Below are 19,756 nucleotides of genomic sequence, written 5' to 3'. Positions count from 1 at the left end.
TTTACCAGAATGAGAACTGCATGAACTTTGAGTCTGGAAGGTGTGATTCATTGCTCATAAGTTGAAATGGAACTGATTTGAATTGTAAACAGGAGAGGAAGAGGCAGTGTAAAAGATGAGACAGATAAATTATCTTTTACATGTCTATGTCTACATCTAGAAGGTGGTGTTACAGTTCCAAAACTGACCGTGCAAACTGATGACTTTCAGTCAAGTGTCCATAGCAGGGTTTCTGTTAAATTTGTTCCATTAAATGCATATCTGGTGAGTATGTTTTGAAATCATAAAGAAAAACCAAACAGAAACTAAACATAAGGACTCTTTCTGTTGCTGCAAGGATGACATGTATGAACGCAGTCAACTGAGTCACCAGTTAACCCCAGAAAAATCCAAGAGCCTACAGGCAGGCTGACAGATTTTTTTGCAACTATTCAGTTATTTCTAACTTAAAAAAATTAACATGTTACATACCAACAGAAAGCTCTGATTCTCATGTTAACCATATCAAGATTAAACAACCATAGCAGACACAATTAATGCATTTGTCAGACAACATACAATCATAAAAGTGAGCTCACTTTGTCATACATCCTCTCCTGATCATAACATTTGTTATGATCAGAAGAGCTTCTAATGTATCAATCAGTGGATCAAAAACAGTCCTGCTGCATCAGAAAGCGTCCACACCATCTACATCCAGTAGAATATTTAGTCCAAAAACATTATTACATCCATAAAGCTCCATGAACTGGTTTTGTATTTTAAATTTGTTGTTGCCATTCTCAATAGTCCACTCCATTTGCTGTAAAAACCTTTTTTCAGTCATTTATCGACAATGCTATATAGAACAATGTCTCCAGTTTGAAAGACCTGGACTTTTCCTCATAAAAACAGGTGTAAAAACACATTTCCTGTCCTGTTGTTCTCAACTGTGGACCTATTCACACCTTTCCTTGACTATGTGGTATTTTTGTTTGAGGTCAAGGATGAGAGAAGAGGAAAGGACTTAAGGAGTCATTTTTTAGACTTTTCAAACAGTCATGTCTCAAAATCAGTAAATTTCTGTTCTTTCTCCCCTAAAAACCTCAGCTGTTAAATATAGCGCCCCTAAAGGCCTGTAGTGCCTCTGCTGTGATGACTGGATATGCAGTAGTTCAACCATTTAACATGTTTTCTGGGTTTGATCGCTTTAAATAAGCATCTGTTGTGCTCTTGCAGCCTTTTCAGTTTTCATGGAAATTTTTTGGGCAGTTGCTTCACAATTATGTCAAATTCACAATAAAGACAAAAACATCAGAACCTTGTTTAATGAAATTTTAATGAATGATATACCAAAGCACATTTAAATCAGTGAAGGATAAAAATAAAACAGTACAAATCATCTAAGTTGGTCTGTTAATACAAACTTCTATTTGTTATATTATCACACAGGTAAAGCTACTAACACAGAAAACAACAAATTTGGTCTTAATCATTGTAGAAAAACAGATCAATATCAGCCACTTAAAAGTATTAAATCCAAGTCAGATCAAATTAAGAGTTTTGACTTTAAGGTTTAAGATTTCATTACATGTTTAATTTCAGTGAAACTGCGATGCTTACATCTAAAATCACCCTTTACCACACTCATAAAATAAAACAATCACAGAACGTTAAAACATGCTGAAGAATTAGAAAACTGCTGAATCATGTAAGATGATAATGTAGAGCTGAGATAAAAGTAAAAACCCCAAATATGAACACCACAACATCCCCGGTAAGAACTCTCTCCCTCAAACTATTACTGCCATCCAACTGTCCAAAAGTGTCACTAAAGTAACATCTTTGTATAAAACCCACAGTATCAAACTCAGTTACATATAGAAACAACGCTGAAGGAGAAGAAATAACAACCTGATGATTAAATTCAGAGGCCTAAAGTTTGGATCGCTGTGCCCAGTGGGATCCTCAGTGGTAAAACAGACCACAGCTGTTCTGCTATTCATCTAGCGAACCTGAAAAATCCACAAAAGAGTGAAAACGTCAAGGCTCTAATGAAAACTTTTAATTTCACTGTCTATCAGAATTCCTAATATTAATCATCACTTAGACTTACTCATGCAGTTGATGGACCGGGTTGATCAGCCCTAATAAAAACAAAATCATTGTTATTAATAATTTTAAAATATCTGATTGTTTTAAAGTTTAAAATCAGGGTATTATCTAGACGTTGATGGGTTACCTTGCTGCTGATGTTCCTTCAGTGGTGTTCTTCAGTTTTTCATAGTATTCAGTCACTTTCTTAAGGTCCTCTTCAACATCTTTAAAAAAGACAAAATATATAATATTTTAGTAATAATGATTAATAATAATAATTATATTTTTTGCTCACTTTGGCTTGCATCACAGCTGTGGAAAGAACTTCTTGGATCAATTATGTGAGTTTCTCTTTCCAGTTACAACCAGCTATTCAAATGACACATCCACAGGAGCTATTTTACCATGAGCAATAGTTCTTTAACACAGAAAAGAAAAGAAAAATTGGTTACATTTTTTGATCATCAGGGTCACATCTTGCTCACGGGCCAATCAAAATCAAAGAGGGGTGGGACTTATGACACCAGCTTTGTCAACAAGAAGGGAAGAGAAACTGGTCTGACTTATCTTGTCAAGGGTTAAGTTCCCTAGAGCTGGTGTTTAAGTAAGGACAGGATTGCTTTACATTATTTTCATATTTTCTTAGCGATATCTAATTGACAGTCCAAGTCCCCAGAACCAGTCTCTGGCACTGAGGGTCAGATCACCTGGTATCCCAACTTCCCCTCTTGCCCAGCCTGCACTGCACAGTACCCCTATAAGCAATCCTGGTGGGCCCACAGAGTGGTGGCCCCATGTTATCTCTCCAGGCTGGGTGTGAGCAGGCCACATGGAGATAAGGCCAGACACCAGATGAGCTCCGTCCAGCTCCCCCAGGTCTGGCTCCAGGGCGGTGCCCCAGTATCCCTCTTCCAGGAGAGATGATGCCAATCTTAGAGTGCCACTCTAAGATTGGCAAACTTAGAGTGAGTGTTCATGTGTTCTGCACTGAGGAAAGGTTTGAATGGAATGCATTCAACTCAAGTATTTTGTCATTTCCAGCTCCTACATACAGTTATGTTCATAATAATAGCAGTGTGTTTAAAAAAGTAAGTAAACCTCAAAATTCTTCAAATAAATTGTATTTTAATGAACACAAATGCATTGGGGACACTGCACATTCTATTTCAAAGCAAGAAAATTGGAGAAAGTAATTGAATTTGATAATATTTGACAGAAAGTCAAGAAATATAATGTTCAAAAAAATAGCAGTGTTGACATCTTTCTTTACAAACCCAAAAATGTACTGTATAAACTAAGAAATGCTTGAAGATTCAACTTTCCTGAGAATCATAAACTAATATTTAGTTGCATAACCACGGTTTCTGATAACTGCTTCACATCTGTGGTACATGGAGTCGACCAACTTCTGGCACCGGTCAACAGGTATTGCAGCCCAGGACAATTGTACTACGTTCCACAATTCCTCTGTATTTCTTGGTTTTGCCTCATGAACAGCATTTTTTATTTCAGCCCACAAGTTTTCTATGGGATTAAGGTCTGGGGATTGTGCTGGCCACTCGATTACTTGAATTCTGTTTGTCTGGAACCATGATTTTGCTCGCTTGCTGGTGTGTTTGGGGTCACTGTCTTGCTGAAACACCCATTTCAAGGGCATTTCCTCTTCAGCATACGGCAACATAACTTCTTCCAGTATTCTGATGTACTCAAACTGATCCATGATCCCTGGTATGCGATAAATAGGACCAACACCATAGTACGAGAAACATCCCCATATCATGATGCTTGCACCACCATGCTTCACCATCTTCACTGTGTACTGTAGATTGAATTCAGTGTTTGCAGGATGTCTGACAAACTGTCTGTGGCCCTTAGACCCAAAAAGAACAATCTTACTCTCATCAGTCCACAAAATATTATGCCATTTCTTTTTAGGCCAGTCAATGTGTTCTTTGGCAAATTGTAACCGCTTCAGCACATGTATTTTTTTTAACAATGGGACTTTGCGTGGGCTTCTTGCTGGTAGCTTGGCTTCACATAGACGTCGTCTGATTGTTACAGTACTCAAAGGCAATCTTAGATCTTCTTTGATCCTCCTGGAGCTGATCATTGGCTGAGCCTTTGCCATTTTGGTTATTCTCCGATCCATTCGAATAGTCGTTTTTCTTTTTCTTCCTCGCCTTTCTGATTTTGGCTGCCATTTTTAAGCGTTTGATATCATTTTAGCTGAACAGCCTATCATTTTCTGTACTTCTTCATAGGTTTTCCCCTCTTTTATTAATTTCTTAATCAAAGAACACTCTTCTTCTGAACAGTGTCTTGAACGACCCATTTTACTCTGTTTTTCAAGGACAAATGCACAGCCAGCATATGCAGCGTCAGTTGCCTTGATCCTTAAATAAGGGCCACCTGTTTAACACCTATTTTTTTCACATAACCAATGACCTCACTAATTGAACTCGGCACTGCTATTTTTTTGAACATGCCCCTTTCAGTAAATGATTCAGTTTCACAGAATCAGCAGCATGCACGTCGTGCCTGTTGGGTCTGTTGGTTTTCTATACCTTTACTAAACCTTCTAGAAACTTACTTGCAGTGTAGAAGTTGAAATTCTAACAAAAACAGTTATTTATCTTGCTAGTGATGTGGGACTGCTATTATTTTGAACACAACTGTAAATGGATGTAAATTAAACTCTATAGAGTTAAATTTAACACTATAAAAGTGCTTCACTGGTCTAATCTACATAGAGTTAAATATTTTCAGGGTAGGAAAAAACTTCACAACTATTATATTCAAATAAAAGTACATGTCCTCTGGATAAAATTTACTTAAGCATAAGTAAAATTAATGATCTGTAGATCCACTCATATTGCAGATGCAATGTGAAATGTATTAATGGGAATGGTCAATGTCAAAAGACAACAAATTGTAATCGCAATTAATCTCAGGACTTCTGTAGTGAATCGCTAGAAATAAATATAATTCTGAATATTCTGTTTACCTGGAAGTGATTGAGAATCAGTCGTGAGTGAATACTCAATTGCCTTCTGCATGTCTTCTTTCAGTTTCTTCAGGATGTGCTCCTGAATCAGAATAAAAATAGCAAACACAGATTACCAACTCATAGGCAGTGGTGTACAGTAACAGAGTTCATTTACTTGAGTACTGTACTTAAGTATTTGTACTTTACTTGAGTATTTGTCTTTTTGGAAACTTATGACTTTCACTCCACTACATTTCAAAGACAATTATTGTACTTTTGACTCCACTACATTTCTAGTAAGCTCTTCGTTACTCGTTCCTTTTGGGTTCAGCATAGCTTTGCAGTCAGATGTTGTTTTTTTTCTATTCTAAAATGCAATAGGCCTGTGCTCCTCACAGAAGGGAACCAATCACAGTCACCGCTCACACCTAGGATGTATTTGGAAATAGGCTATGTCATCCTTGCTTTGTGTAGCAAGCTCTCCCACCTTCATTCAAACAAAACTCAGCAATGGAGAAGTCAGAAACTGAAACTCAAACTGAAAAATCAGCGCACCCATGGCCACTGGACATTTCCTGTCCCTCCTTTTGCCACGACCAGCAACAAAACAATGCTCTTGCATTCAACCACACCACAGAAGTCATTCACCCAGCTGCAGTTAACTGACGGCTGATGTGATCACTGTCTCCCAACCAATCAAAGGACATTTCCTCAGCAAGGTAGTCTGTTTAAATATAACTCTCACTAATCCCTGATTGACCAACACTAATCACTACACACTACTGCAGAAACAGCTTCACCTCCAACATCCCACCCTCCTCCTGTCCAGCCTAAAGTTTTGTTTCACACTTATATTCACTTTAATGCAACTTTTCATTGCATTTGACTTGCATGTCATTGATATACCTTTCTATGAAGGCAGTTTCTAGCACTGCGATCCCTGGAAAGTCCAAACATACTGGAGCATCATTTGATCAGGGCTTTCCCCACTGAGCAGAACTGTGTATCCATTTTGTAAGGAACAGTTTAATCTAAGACAAGTGTGACTGACTAAACTGTGTTCTGCTGCTGCAATTATCATTCTAACTATAACAAATGTAATTTTTATACTTAAAATCAGTTTAAATGTGTCTTTACAGACTACTCACATGACAAAAATATTCATAGAAAATGCTGTTTGTGATTCTTTCATTATATGAAACAACAAAACCTGTTTGTTCGTTACACTGCAGTGTTTCAGTCCCAAAAGCCTTCCACAGAAAATACCGTGCACTCAATAACAGGCAAGCATTGTGTGACAAAAAATGAAACCAAACATGACAAACCACCAGGATTTGCAGATCTCCCAACATCTTATCTGATGCTTCTTTGAAAATGTTGCTCTTGTTAGCATCAACATGTCTCTCAATTATGTTCCTCATGTTTTTCAGTGATCCTCTTCCTTCACATTGTTGTGCATCTACAAAACAAAAAAGTGTGATTTAATTTCTCCCCATAGGGATCATGTTTTAGACATGTTTATATGCTAAGATTAAATGTCTTACCTTGATAGCATGGCAACATTTTTTCCTCAACTGTTTCCGTCAGGCTGTTGTAAATTTTTTTCTTGCTCTCCCGGATGTCTTTGTGGAGTTGTGTCTTGATTTTGATTTCCTATGAGAGAGGGAAAAAACTGTTTGTAAAACTTTTATATTTTCAATGCAAGTATTCAGTATTTTTATGTTCAATATAAGCTTTAAATTAAAGTAAATGACTAATAAATTGATGTGACCCTTTCATAAACTTCTCAAGTGGAACTTTTCAGGACTACTTCTTAAACAAACACGATTTTTGCCCCTCCATTTGTTGAGTCCCTTGTATTGAGAAACTGTTTGATACATAACTGAGATAAGATTGCACTTTCCCCATCTCTTACCTCTGTCCTGAGATATTCCAGTCGCAGTCGCATTGTTGCATCTTTGTACTTCTCAAAGAATGCCTCTGTGATGACTTTAAAGCTACTGATGGCCCCATTGAATGGTTCTTGTTTTGATTCATTTCTGACAACATTTTCAAAAGGAAAACTTAAATTAATCAAGAATTAACATTTTTCAGTTTCAGTAACATAACTGATAAGTTGTAAAGTAGAAGCTATATAAATTCAGCCAGTGATAATATTTTGTATGGCAACAATTCATAACCAAAGTGCTCACAAGATACATCAAAGACGGCAGATCAAGATTACCTTCTTTGAATATTAATAATAAAGACTAGGGCTGTCAAGATTAATCACATTAATCTTGGTTATCTACAATCCACAATTAGTGCAGTCACTGCAATTAATCACATGCTTTATTGTCCCTTTCGACACATTTTGGTAAAGCCACTGCTGTGTCTCTCAGACATATGGCTCGTTACGTATTTTGTTTTAAACATGTTTCGCTCTAAAGTGGCTCATGCTGAGTTCCTACCATTCCACAGCCTTTTGTTGCTGATAAAAAGCTTATTTGTGATTCACAGTAATGACTGACTGAGGTGGAAAGAGGAGAAACAAGAGGGGGGAGAGAAATGTAGCGCAGATTTAATGTCTTGTTTCATTTGGTGTTAAACTACACCCCTAACACCCCCTTGTGGGTAAGGTGCTATTTGTAATGATGCTGATTTGCATGTGAGTGGCGCAAATTTGCACAGAATTTTGAATATTCCTCCTCCTAAGCCTCATTTCCATACATGTCAGTGGGGCTGGGGACTGTTCACTTGGCTGAGCACTTGGCACACGTTTTGTGTGCCAGGAGCATGGATTTTCCCTTTGTGAGTGCTCTGAGGATCTGATGTGATCTGTTTTGCCTTTTTTTTTCTTTTTTTTTGCCATTTTCAAAGTTATAAACACACAAAAAGCTGTGCTCTTTAGGGGATCTGCCCCTTGGTTTTACTGCCATGGTTTCAAGTAGGAAATGTGGCTGCAGAATTAAACTGACTTAAAATTTCACTGATAACGACCAATTTGGTGAAGTATTGCGTAATGCAGACCAACCAGTGCACAAATATGTAGAGTCTATGCCAGTGAACGTATGATGTAGAGTTGACACATAACTATAAATCAGGCTTTAGAAGGAATTTCATGCCCTATTAGTCCTCATGCATTTCTTACCGAAATGTCTTCCTGAATTCCTCATCAATGCTCTCCTTCAGCTTTGCAGTTAATTTCTCATTGAAGTTTAGATGTTTCCCTTTTGTTGTTTTGTAGACACCGTTGTTTGCAACAACACACCTCAGTGTCTTGTGAAAAGCGCTTCCTTTTCCTTTCCCCTGGAAACAAAAATAAAAACATTTCATTAGATGATAAAAATTTTCCAAATCTGTAGTTTGAAATACAAAAAGGCTATTAAGGTACCGAAGGATATAGGAAGGACTTCAAGGTACGATCACAAGAACTTTTGGATTTCTCGACTCCATTGTTGAGGCAGCTCTGAAAGGCAGTTATGGTGTTTTGAATCTGCTCTGACACCTTCCCAAGTCCATCCTCCACATTTCTTTCAAGGACTGTACGCACATCTTCTTTGATCTGAGACTGAGAAACAGAAAAAAAAATAAAATTCAAAACAATAAAAACAAGTTTTGGGAGTGAGAAAAGTGAAGGAAAACTAAGAATATCTTGTGGTAGAACACTCTTTTCTTGTTACTTGTCCATCTCATACCAGCAACAGAGGGGAAAATAGAAATGGGGTGACTGGGGTAAACCTTGTGCCATTGAGCTGCACTGCACTCGCTCAAAGGCTGTCAAGATACTACAAAAGGAAGCTGTAATCAAACTGATTTTGTAGATGGTGCTCACTCACCTTGCATGCAGTTGGTACATGTGACACATGTAAAAGAGGAAATTTTGCAAGAACATGAATATGATGTGCCTTGAGACTTCAGTTTGATTTTTGGTATGCCTTGAGTCAAGAAGTTGGAAAACTACTGGTCTTACTAAAGCTCATGGTGCAAAGAGATTTGGGTTTTGTCTGTCTATATTTTGCTGCTATGGGGCAAGAAAAGTTAAAATAGTCCTGAAGTATTACACCAATAAAAAGTTTTGTTTGTTTTGGGACTGTTTTTTTTTTTTTTCAAATTTAGGATAGTTCTTACGTTTGAACACAACAGAAGTCCTGTTACTTGAACTTACCACGTCTCCACAGCGGGCCCCTTGAATTAAGGACAGAATTCCTTTGGCTCCTGACACATAGTTCAGTGTCTCTGATTGACAGTCTCTGAGGTTTTGCAAAAAGTCCAGAAGTTTTGGGACCTCTGTAAATAAATGCAACATTCATCTGGCATAAAAATTTTCTTAGGAATGTCTCACATGTTTTACAAATTCTGTGATGCACAAAGTTAGCAGCTGGCTTCACCTACCAGTGTCTTCAGGATCTAACAATTTTCCCTCCTGAAACTCTCTGGAGCTCACTGTGAACACTTTGAAACATTCACCACTGAAATGTTTCTGAAAAAAAAAAAAAAACATAAATATATATATAAATATACACTATATTGCCAAAAGTATTCACTCACCTGCCTTGACTGGCATATGAACTTAAGTGACACCCCATTCTTAATCCATAGGGTTTAATAAGACGTTGGTCCACTCTTTGCAGCTATAACAGCTTCAACTCTTCTGGGAAGGCTTTCCACAAGGTTTAGGAGTGTGTTTGTGGGAATTTTTGACCATTCTTCCAGAAGCACATTTGTGAGGTCACACACTGATGTTGGACGAGAAGGCCTGGCTCTCAGTCTCCGCTCTAATTCATCCTAAAGGTGTTCTATCAGGTTGAGATCAGGACTCTGTGCAGGCCAGTCAGGTTCATCTGCACCAAACTCTCTCATCCATGTCTTTATGGATCTTGCTTTGTGCACTGATGCACAGTCATCTTGGAACAGGAAGAGGCCATCCCCAAACTGTTCCCACAAAGTCTGGAGCGTGGAATTGTCCAAAATCTCTTGGTATGCTGAAGCATTCAGAGTTCCTTTCACTGGAGCTAAGGGGCCAAGCCCAGCTCCTGAAAAACAACCCCACACCATAATCCCCCCTCCACCAAACTTTACACTTGGTACAATGCAGTCAGACAAGTACCATTCTCCTGGCAACCACCAAACCCAGACTCGTCCATCAGATTGCCAGATGGAGAAGCGCGATTCGTCACTCCAGAGAACGCGTCTCCACTGCTCTAGAGTCCAGTGGTGCCGTGCTTTACACCACTGCATCTGACGCTTTGCATTGCACTTGGTGATGTATGGCTTTGATGCAGCTGCTCGGCCATGGAAACCCATTCCATGAAGCTCTCTATGCACTGTTCTTGAGCCAATCAGAAGGCCACATGAAGTTTGGAGGTCTTGACTCAGCAGAAAGTTGGCGACCTCTGTGCACTATGTGCAGACCTGACCTGCTCCATCATTTTACGTGGCCTACCACTTCGTGGCTGAGTTGCTGTCGTTCCCAATCGCTTCCACTTTGTTATAATATCAATGAAAGTTGACCGTGGAATATTTAGGAGCCAGGAAATTTCAGGACTGGACTTGTTGCACAGGAGGCATCCTATCACAGTACCACGCTGGAATTTACTGAGCCTCTGAGAGCGACCCATTCTTTCACAAATGTTTGTAGAAACAGTCTGCATGCCTAGGTGCTTAATTTTATACTCTTGTGGCCATGGAAGTGATTGGAACACCTGATTTCAATTATTTGGAAGGGTGAGTGAATCCTTTTGGCAATATAGTGTATGTGTATCAGTCAAAGGGATACTTCAACATTTTGGCAAATTTGCACATTGCCATAATTCCTATAGTCTTAGTAATAGGTTTGTTACCTTAAGGTGTTCGTGCGAGCTGTTTTTAGATCGCCGCTGCCGAGTTCGGAGCTGCTGTGCCAACTCAATGGAGACAGACGGTATTTTTGGCTTTCCCTCATCAAACTCATTAAATACACAATCCAACAACTCAAAAACGCTCTCGTGGACAAGTTGTGACCTGTACATTCACCACACTATGAAATAATAACGTGTAATTATGTAACATCATGACACATGAAGGAAATACTCGGAACTACTTTCTGAGTAAACCACTGGGTGGAGTGACACAGTGCAGCAGCCATGTCCGGAGTGTAGTTCCGGCTTTGCATTTAACTTTAAAACATCTCCGTCTCGTATCGTTCCAAGATTATTTCATAGTGTGGTGAATGTGGAAGTTACAACTTGTCCACGAGAGTGTTTAGGAGTTGCTGGGTTGTGTATTTGATGAGTTTGATGAGGGAAAGCCAAAAATACCGTCTGTCTCCATTGAGTTGGCACAGCAGCTCCGAACTCGGCAGCGGCGATCTAGAAATAGCTTGAACGGACAACTAAAGGTAACAAACCTATTAGTCAGACTCTAGGAAATCTGGCAATGGGCAAATTTGCCAAAATGTTAAAGTATCCCTTTAAGGGTGGCATTGCATGTACAATAAAAATAAATTTTGTTTCTGTCAGTCTATAAAGCTTACCCAAATGGTGTTTCGTTTCCTGAACTTTATCATCACTGCTTCCTTAGCTTTCTTGTTCCTGGCTAATATGGCAGAGCAAACATCAGCTTCTGACCTGTAACAAATAGATAAAATTAAGATGTTGTTCATTTGGTAATCTAGACAATTTGATTTTAAATTATTACATCTCCAGTTTGTGATAGTCCGCATTACACTCAAAATCCAAGGAAAAATTATTCTTCAAACTCACAAAAATACATTATGAGTATATAGTACATTTTTATACCACTTAGTGCCACAGTACATATTCGATATCTTCTCTTAATGAACCACCAAAAGTGTAGGCAATGCAAGAGGATTTAGCAGAGCTAGTGATATTTGAAGGATTGCAGGTGACATGCACTTAGTCGTGTTGCTGAAAGCAAACTGTTCGTGACAGGTAAATTCCCATTTAGTGGAGTATATTTTGAAAGATTTTTCCTCAGCGACTCTTTAAAACCCCTTAGTGCCAAAATCTTATTCTCACTTCGAAATAAAAATTCACTTACTGGTCTTTTGGCTTTGCGACATCATCAGACTTGGTGCAGATAAAGTGAATGCGCTGACACTGGCCACCATTTCCCATATCACTTCTGGCATTTTCCAGAATCTCCCATGGCTCTTTCTTTGATAATGCTCTGTTCATTTCAGCCACAACCCACACAGTGGAACAGTTACCAACAACCTAGAGGGGTAAAACAAATCAGCTATGAGTATCCAAATAACATCCTTTCATAAAACATATGGTACACTGTTAATACAAGATTAAACATAAATAAATAAATTCAAAAAATGACCTCTTTCCACATATTATCTCGTCTCTTGTTGCGGTCCCCAGCTCCAGGTAGATCCACAAGTGTGACATGCTGGAGGAAGTCATTGTTTGGCACCCTGATAGTCACACACTTCACCAGGGGCCAAAACCACCTCCTAGTCTCCTCACCCTCTGAGACGACTGGGGCACTTCGTGTGTACTTGACGAGTTCTTCGGAGAGCATTTCAGGCTGCAATTAATAAGATTTTCATTAAACTCACCATGATGAGAACAATTCTTTACTGACATTTTATAAGCAGTTAGACGGATCATCAGCTCAACACTGGCTAAGGTTCTAAGTGACTTTCCTTTGAAAAGTTTGTTTGATACAACAAAGCTGGTTGGACTTCTCTGGCACAGAGGTGTGACAAACACCTGTTTCTCTACATCTCTAAATCCCTTCATGGACCAAAAATTCACTCTAATTGTTTATGTCATGGTCTCAGCTGTTTCTCCTCCTTTGTCCTTTCATTTCAACTGTTTTCCCATCCCTAGTGTGTGTAGTCTGTGTGTGTGGGGTGTGTGTGTGTGTGGCAATAATAAAAATCTTGGAATCTTCGTCTGTTTCTGTTTTTGGGTCCTAGATTTCAACAAACTTGACAGAACAATCAGGCCAAGATGGACCCAACAGATCCAGAACATAATGCAGGCAACCTACAGACAGCCCTTGCCAACCAAGGAAGACTACTGGGACAATATGTATAAAATATAACAAACTCAACCTGATCCAGGTAATGGTCCTCCTAATTCCCTGTTCATGCCTGACTCGGTTCATTCTCAGGTTCTCCAGTGGGGTCACAGTTCCCATTTTGCCTGCCATCCCAGCATAAATCGCACCCTGTGCCTCCTCAAGAGCCATTTCTGGTGAGCCACCATGAATGCTGATACCCATGCCTTTGTCCCACCCTGTTCAGTTTGTGCCCAAGGGAAATCTTCTCATCGTCCTCCAGCTGGCCTGTTACAACCTCTCCCTGTCCCAGGTTGCCCATGATCTCACATTGCCCTGGATTTTATCACTGGTCTCCCCCCATCCAAAGGTAACTCAGTCATCCTTACCATTGTTGATCATTTCTCTAAAGCAGCACATTTCATTTCACTACCCAAGCTCCCAACAGCCCAGGAAACCGCTGACCTCCTTGTGCTTCATATTTTCCATCTTCATTGCATTCCACTGGATATCGTCTCAGATTGGGGCCCTCAGTTCACATCCCAGGTATGAAAATCATTCTGTTAAGCTCTTGGTGCAACAGTAAACCAAGGGCAAACCAAGACCTGGATGCAGCTTTGCGGGGTGTGGCAGCTACCAACACTTGCACTTGGAGTTCCCATCTCCCCTGGACAGAATATGCCCATAACTCCCTGACCAGCACTGCCACAGGTCTGTCACCATTTGAAGCCTCTTTGGGTTATCAACCACCTTTGTTCCCCCTCCAGGAAGGAGAAATTGTGGTCCCTTCAGTTCAGACGCACCTGCGTCACTGCCGTAAGATCTGCAAGGACACCTGCTCTGCTCTTTTCCGTACTGTTGACCAGAATCGACTTGTTGCTGACTGCCATAGGACCCCAGCCCCAGAGTACAAACCAAGTCAGAAAGTTTGGTTGTTTTCAAAAATGTCCCTCTCAAGACAGAATCCAAGATATTAGCACCCTGTTACATAGGCCCTTTGTTATTGACAAGATCATCAATCCCTCTGCTGTTAAGTTAAAGTTACCCAAAAGTATGAAAATCCACCCCACATTTCATGTGTCACAGTTGAAACCAGTGTCTTCCTGCCCTCTCTGCCCTCCTTCCAATCCTCCTCTACCCCCCAGATCATCGATGTTGACCCTGCATATTCGGTTCATTGGATCCTGGATGTCCGTTATCAGGTAGGGGTAGGGGTTATCAGTACCTCATGGATTGGGAGGGTTATGGTCCAGAGAGGTCCTGGATTCCTCGCTCCTTCGTTTTGGATGCCAGGATCATCAAGGAGTTTCACCGGACAAACCCAGACAGACCTGGAGGGCTCCAGGAGGCTCCCATTGAGGAACGGGTACTGTCATGATCTCAGTTGTTTCTCCTTCATAGTCTTTTTGTTTCAACTGTTTTCTCATCCCTAGTGTGTGTTGTCTGTCTGTGTGTGTGTGTGGCCATCATACACACCTGCTGCCACTCCTGCTACCAACTCTGCTGAACACCTAAGACCCATCCACAAGTTAAGCTCCTGCAGTATATAACCCGGGTCTTCACTCCAGTCTTTGCCTGATTGTTCAGTTTCACCTTGTGGTAACTTTGCTCCTGGGCTCACTCACCTTGAATATATTTGAAAACCTTGAACTTTGGATTTTTGTGTAACCTTGGAAACTTTTACTAATCTCTGCTCTCCTTGTCATAGGATCACCTCTCACCTGAATCAAGCCTGTTCACCTCGCCCTGCCAAGCCCTCTGTTCCAGCTGACCACTGCAATAACCCCCCACCATTCATTTATCGCCTGTTACAATAAACATCTTGGAATCTTCCTCTGTTTCTGTTTTTGGGTCCTATTTTTCAACAAACTTTACAGATTAATGCTTCAAGTCCCTAGATCACTATGTATTTAGATTTCTTGTGCTCCAAATGTGTTGAATCTTTCACACACTTAAGACAAAACGTCTCATTTCAGTTTTCCACTCATAGGTTAAACCTGGGCAGCCGGCCCGGGTGAAGTGACAGCTGCAAAGTAAACTGACATGCCATTTCTGCATTTCATATTTAAACTGTCTTGAGAACACAGTTTTCTGCTGTATACACCAGCATTTGAGCATAATCTGCTCTTTCCCAGCATCCGTACACTTCCTTCTCCTGATGAAGATTTGTAGGCATGCTTCAGGCTCATTTCTCCGGTGTGGGCCTGGATTTCTGCTTGGGAATGTGGGAATAGCCCACAAAACATTTAATTCCCACAAGTTTAGTTGTCAAATTGCAGAAAATCCTGCATAAATTTATAAATCTGCCATTTGTGTCACTAATCCCAAATGAGTTTGATCAATGTAGCTAAACATATTCATGAAGATTTGGAACAAATCAGATAGTTGAGTTTAATGCCAAATATTGGTAGATACTTAAATAGAAGAGAAGTTTTTTTGTGCTTATGTGTGATGCTGGCCCTTCCCACTGGCAATCACTGCAAGTAAAACTCAGACTAACGTGAAACACTGATCACTATGAATTTATCATTTTTCTTACTGAGTCAAATGCCAAAGTCTTCTTCCCAGACTTAAGAAATTCTGGAACTTCTTGAAAATGTCTCCTATTCATGAGATCATCATTGTCACAGATGTCTTCCCATCTTTCTCCATACAGTGCTGACAGCACTTCAACAGCATCTTCATAAACATCCTCATCATTGACATTATCATAAGAGTTGCCACTGTCACCACCATCGTCATCATTTTCCTCTTCATCATCTGTGTCCTCAAGGGCGACTCTTTTTAGACCCTGCAATTCATCCTCCAAATCCTGATGTTACACACACACACACACACACAAAAGGAAATAAGAATTTACTTGGTTTAATTGAATAATAGAAAATAAACAAATCTAATAATGTGTTTAGTGTCTGTATTTTTGCATCTAAATGACAGACTTTAAAATTATATTTAGCTGACGTTACCTCTTTAGAGATGAATTCAATCTCCGCCTCATACTTCTCATTCTTCATGTTAGCTTCCACCTTAATGATGACTGTTGTGCAAGCATTTAAATCTCCTGAGGGCAAGAGATTCTTTCCAATGAGGGCGTTTATCAAGGAGCTCTTCCCATGTCCTGTTTCACCAAAGACACCAACCAGCTCCTTCTTCTCTGTCTCCAAATCATGGATTTTTTCACTGTGGTACAAGACATTAAATGTTTTCAGTGATTAAAAATGTAACGATTGGTCCAAATTTGCAAACATCTACCTATAAACCTATTAACAAATATTTTTACACTGTCTGCTGCTTGATTACAATGGCTGCTCTCTGCTACAGTTTTCTTAATGATTAATGGACTGAGTCCAGATCATCTGTCTTAATATCTGTGGGCTTTTTGAAGGAATGTTTTTCCCTGCTCTGTCTTAAAGATTGATAATAAATATTCTGAATAAGATCTGACAGACAAGATAAAGACTCATCTCCAGGAACCAGTCACTAATTCCTTGATAAACCTGATCATTTAAACAAGTATGTGAAATAAAAACATGCATTCCCTACCATAGAAAATCATTGAGCTCTGTTTTAGGTAGTCCATCCTCAACCCTCTTCATGATCTCTTTCACTTCAGACAGTGTAACTTCTGTTTGATTAAAATAAAGAAAAAGAAAAATTAATGAGATAGGTGTCTTGTTTAACTCAACTAGAAGAGATGGATGTAAAGAGTGAGAAACCTTGTAAAGGACTTTAAATGAAGATGGGATAAAACATTTTTAGACTGTGTGTGTCTTGGGGATGTCAGGCAGAGGTTTCCTTTAGACTAAGTAAATGTACTAGCATTCATCAAAGTATAGAAAGAGGCCCCACCTGCTGCTGTGGTTTCACGATGTCGTTTCATTGGTCCAGGTTGGTCGGTCTCCTCCTCAGGCAACGTCTTTCTTTTTCCTGATTTTTTTTCCATTGAAAAGGGGAAAAAGAGCCATTTGACTCTCACAGGATTAAACATTATCTCAACTTTTTTTTGTCAAAGTGAGACATCATTGCTGTAAAAACAGAGATCTATCTAGAAACTTTGGACCTTACCTTTATTTCTGTGGGGAGAAACCTGTGGAAGAAAATTTTAATTTCAGTCATAAAAATGTTTATGTTTATGCTAAAGAAAAGAAAAAGAAAAAAATGGTATGACAGGAATGGGTAAACACGCTCAAACATTCAGCATTTTTTATGCGTTTACATTCCCATCACTGATATCATCGGTGTGATAAGACTGGAAAACCCTTCAAGTGGAGTCCAGGACAAAGATAGAGAGTAATATCTGGTGTAACCTTAACACCTGTTTTCCTGAGTCAGCAACAATGAGATTCAGTTGAGCTACTTTTCAAAGATGTTGTTACCATGTTAGTTTGTTATTTAGCAGACACTTTAGTCCAAAGCAACATAAATCTGAGACAAAGTATAACACAAACATAAAATCTAGACAGGACGAAACATCAGAAAGTGCCTCAAAGCGCTTCAAGTCTTATCCTATGAACTTGCTGCCATGTAGAGTCAGAAATCTGTCATCATCACCATCAACTAATTTGTCTCCAAAAACAAATGATGACCAAAGTACCAGCAGAGTCTAACTTAGACTCATTCTACCACTGGAGACAGAAGGGGGGAGAGTTTAGCTGAGTACATTGTATTCTCTAAAGAGCTGTGCCTTTAGCTTTCTCTTGAAAGAACAAAGGGAGTCTGTGGATCACACAATTCTGTCCTTACCTGAGCAGCCTCAGCTGTTTCTTCATTCCTCTGTCAACAATGTGAATAAATGTATCACAGGCAATGTCATGAAACATTTTAAGTATACATACAACAAAAAAAAAATGTAAATGAGAGCGAAAAATTTAAAGATGTCACATCGTACAAAAAAAAAATCAGTTTATTCTCACAAGAGCAGAAAAATCTGCTCCCTGATGTGCTGCATTTTTTCCCTGCTAGTAACAACAGAAAACAAATATAAATGCCCAATTTTTAAAGTACACAGCAGTTGCTATGATCCATCACGTGTCAGTGACATACAAATAAATTCATCCTTATCTTATGAAAGAAATATTACCTTTGTCATCTTGAGTGAATAATGCCTGTTCTCCAACTATCGAGATCAATTTATCAATGTGTTTCTCAGTCAGAAGGTAAAGACTTTCCTTGTTAACACGATGATCTGTTATTGAAAAAAAAAACATTATTGTGGACATGAATCATGAAGAACTAAACTGATTTTGAATATGGCTGGATGTATTTGGTGTAAGTCAGCATTGTTCAGAACCATGTTGTGAAACCTTCCATGTTACTATGCGAGGTTGTTACAGTTAACTAAAACTAACTAAATAACTAAAACTAAAATGATAAAATAGTTCACTGAAACTAGAATCACAACAGAGCTTTACAAGAAATCAAAAACTAACTAGAACCGTACTGTGTTCTTACAAATCTTATTTAAATAAAACAATATTAACGACAAAGTCTCCTTAGTTTTAGTCTTTGACAGCAGCATACTGACTAAAATGATAAAAATTAAACTAAAACAAAGCATTTGTCCAAATAAAAATGTAACCACACTAAACTAACACAGCAGTAGGAAACACTCATTAAACTGAACTGAAAGCTTAAAATGAAAATGAAATGAAAATGTATTGCTATCCTAACTTATTACTGACTGTTTATGTTTCTCAGTATTAATGACAAATACCTGTGACATTAAAAACAGCATGATAATACTTTACCTTTAAATGTTTGTATCAAGTTGCTGAGACCCCATTCAGTTAATTTTCACATACAAAATCATCCATGACCAGAAATTGCAGCTGCAATGTAAAAACACAAGTAGAATCGAGACTTTTACAACTTGACATATTTTGGGTTGTTTCTCAAAATACATTTAATTAAATAATTATGAACAAATAGCAGGTGCAAGAAAAGGTAGCAGACAAGTTTCTGTTGTTTCAAAAGTCGAATAAATCAGCACTTTGCCTAGCAGTCGCCTTGGCCTCGGTCCTAATGCTAGCGACTAACACTGTTTTGTATTCCGTTAATAGTCCGTCATTAGGATGATGACTCTTCTGTGACATAAGATCCATTGTGTTCTAACTTGAGGACTTATTCCTTGTGGAGCATATTTTACATAGTCATATTATCCTCCTCTGAAGGTGCACTTACTAGGAAATGTGTACTTGTACCATGCTGAAACACCTGGGTTCAGTGTATTAACATAGAGTCCAGTGAGGAGAGAGAGCGAGAGAGGCTCATTGCAGAGATTTATCCCTCACCAGTGTGTCTAATCTGGAGCCTGATCAACATAAAATCTTTTATTAGGTTGCCATCCCAGTTTAGGTAAAAATGAGGGGTTAAATCAGCCGGGAGATTAATTCTGGTGCACACTTGTCTTTACTTTGGAAGGATAAGGGTGCTTTTTATGTGGAGAGCTGCTGTTTGTGGCTCACTCAGAGAAACTTTTTCATACATTAATTTACATTCATTTAGACCGGACTATGACAGAAACTGGTCAGAAATATGACAGAACTGGGCTTCATTAGGATGAGAGGTTTTGTTGGGGAGCTGTGAGCTGATGGTGACATTCTTCCGTGCTAAAATCTTTGTAACTTGTTAAAATCAAATCAAACAAAAATACATAGTTCTCCCATCCCTCTACAAAAATCCTGCCATCTCTTCCAGCCTCTC

General features: G+C 39.0%; 1 protein-coding gene across 1 annotated transcript; it reads right to left on the bottom strand.

Moving 5' to 3' along the window:
- Positions 1 to 1,300: 1,300 nt before the first annotated feature.
- Positions 1,301 to 18,822, bottom strand: LOC121503551 (nuclear GTPase SLIP-GC-like). Its single transcript, XM_041778013.1, has 21 exons — positions 18,802 to 18,822; positions 18,135 to 18,239; positions 17,120 to 17,141; positions 16,904 to 16,981; positions 16,598 to 16,679; positions 16,021 to 16,234; positions 15,594 to 15,866; positions 12,371 to 12,577; positions 12,083 to 12,258; positions 11,556 to 11,649; positions 9,437 to 9,524; positions 9,210 to 9,331; positions 8,436 to 8,606; positions 8,193 to 8,350; positions 6,978 to 7,101; positions 6,607 to 6,715; positions 6,388 to 6,521; positions 5,081 to 5,162; positions 2,222 to 2,300; positions 2,096 to 2,126; positions 1,301 to 1,994 (listed from the first exon to the last, which is right to left on the bottom strand). The coding sequence occupies exons 2-20, from the start codon at positions 18,141 to 18,143 to the stop codon at positions 2,096 to 2,098; spliced, it is 2,253 nt and encodes a 750-aa protein (XP_041633947.1). The 5' UTR covers positions 18,144 to 18,239; positions 18,802 to 18,822; the 3' UTR covers positions 1,301 to 1,994.
- Positions 18,823 to 19,756: the final 934 nt, after the last annotated feature.

Source organism: Cheilinus undulatus, linkage group 21, assembly GCF_018320785.1.
Source record: "Cheilinus undulatus linkage group 21, ASM1832078v1, whole genome shotgun sequence".
NCBI classification, from domain to species: Eukaryota; Metazoa; Chordata; class Actinopteri; order Labriformes; family Labridae; genus Cheilinus; species Cheilinus undulatus.
The sequence above is the reverse complement of the archived record's forward strand: the minus strand, read 5'-3'. Positions and strand labels throughout refer to the sequence as shown.

Excerpts from the sequence above, each read along its gene's own strand:
- LOC121503551 (XM_041778013.1), bottom strand. Across the intron at positions 16,982-17,119 it reads TTCTCCCCACAGAAATAAAG|GAAAAAGAAAGACGTTGCCT; the intron begins GTAAGGTCCAAA and ends AAAAAAAATCAG. Across the intron at positions 15,867-16,020 it reads TTGAATTCATCTCTAAAGAG|GATTTGGAGGATGAATTGCA; the intron begins GTAACGTCAGCT and ends GTGTAACATCAG.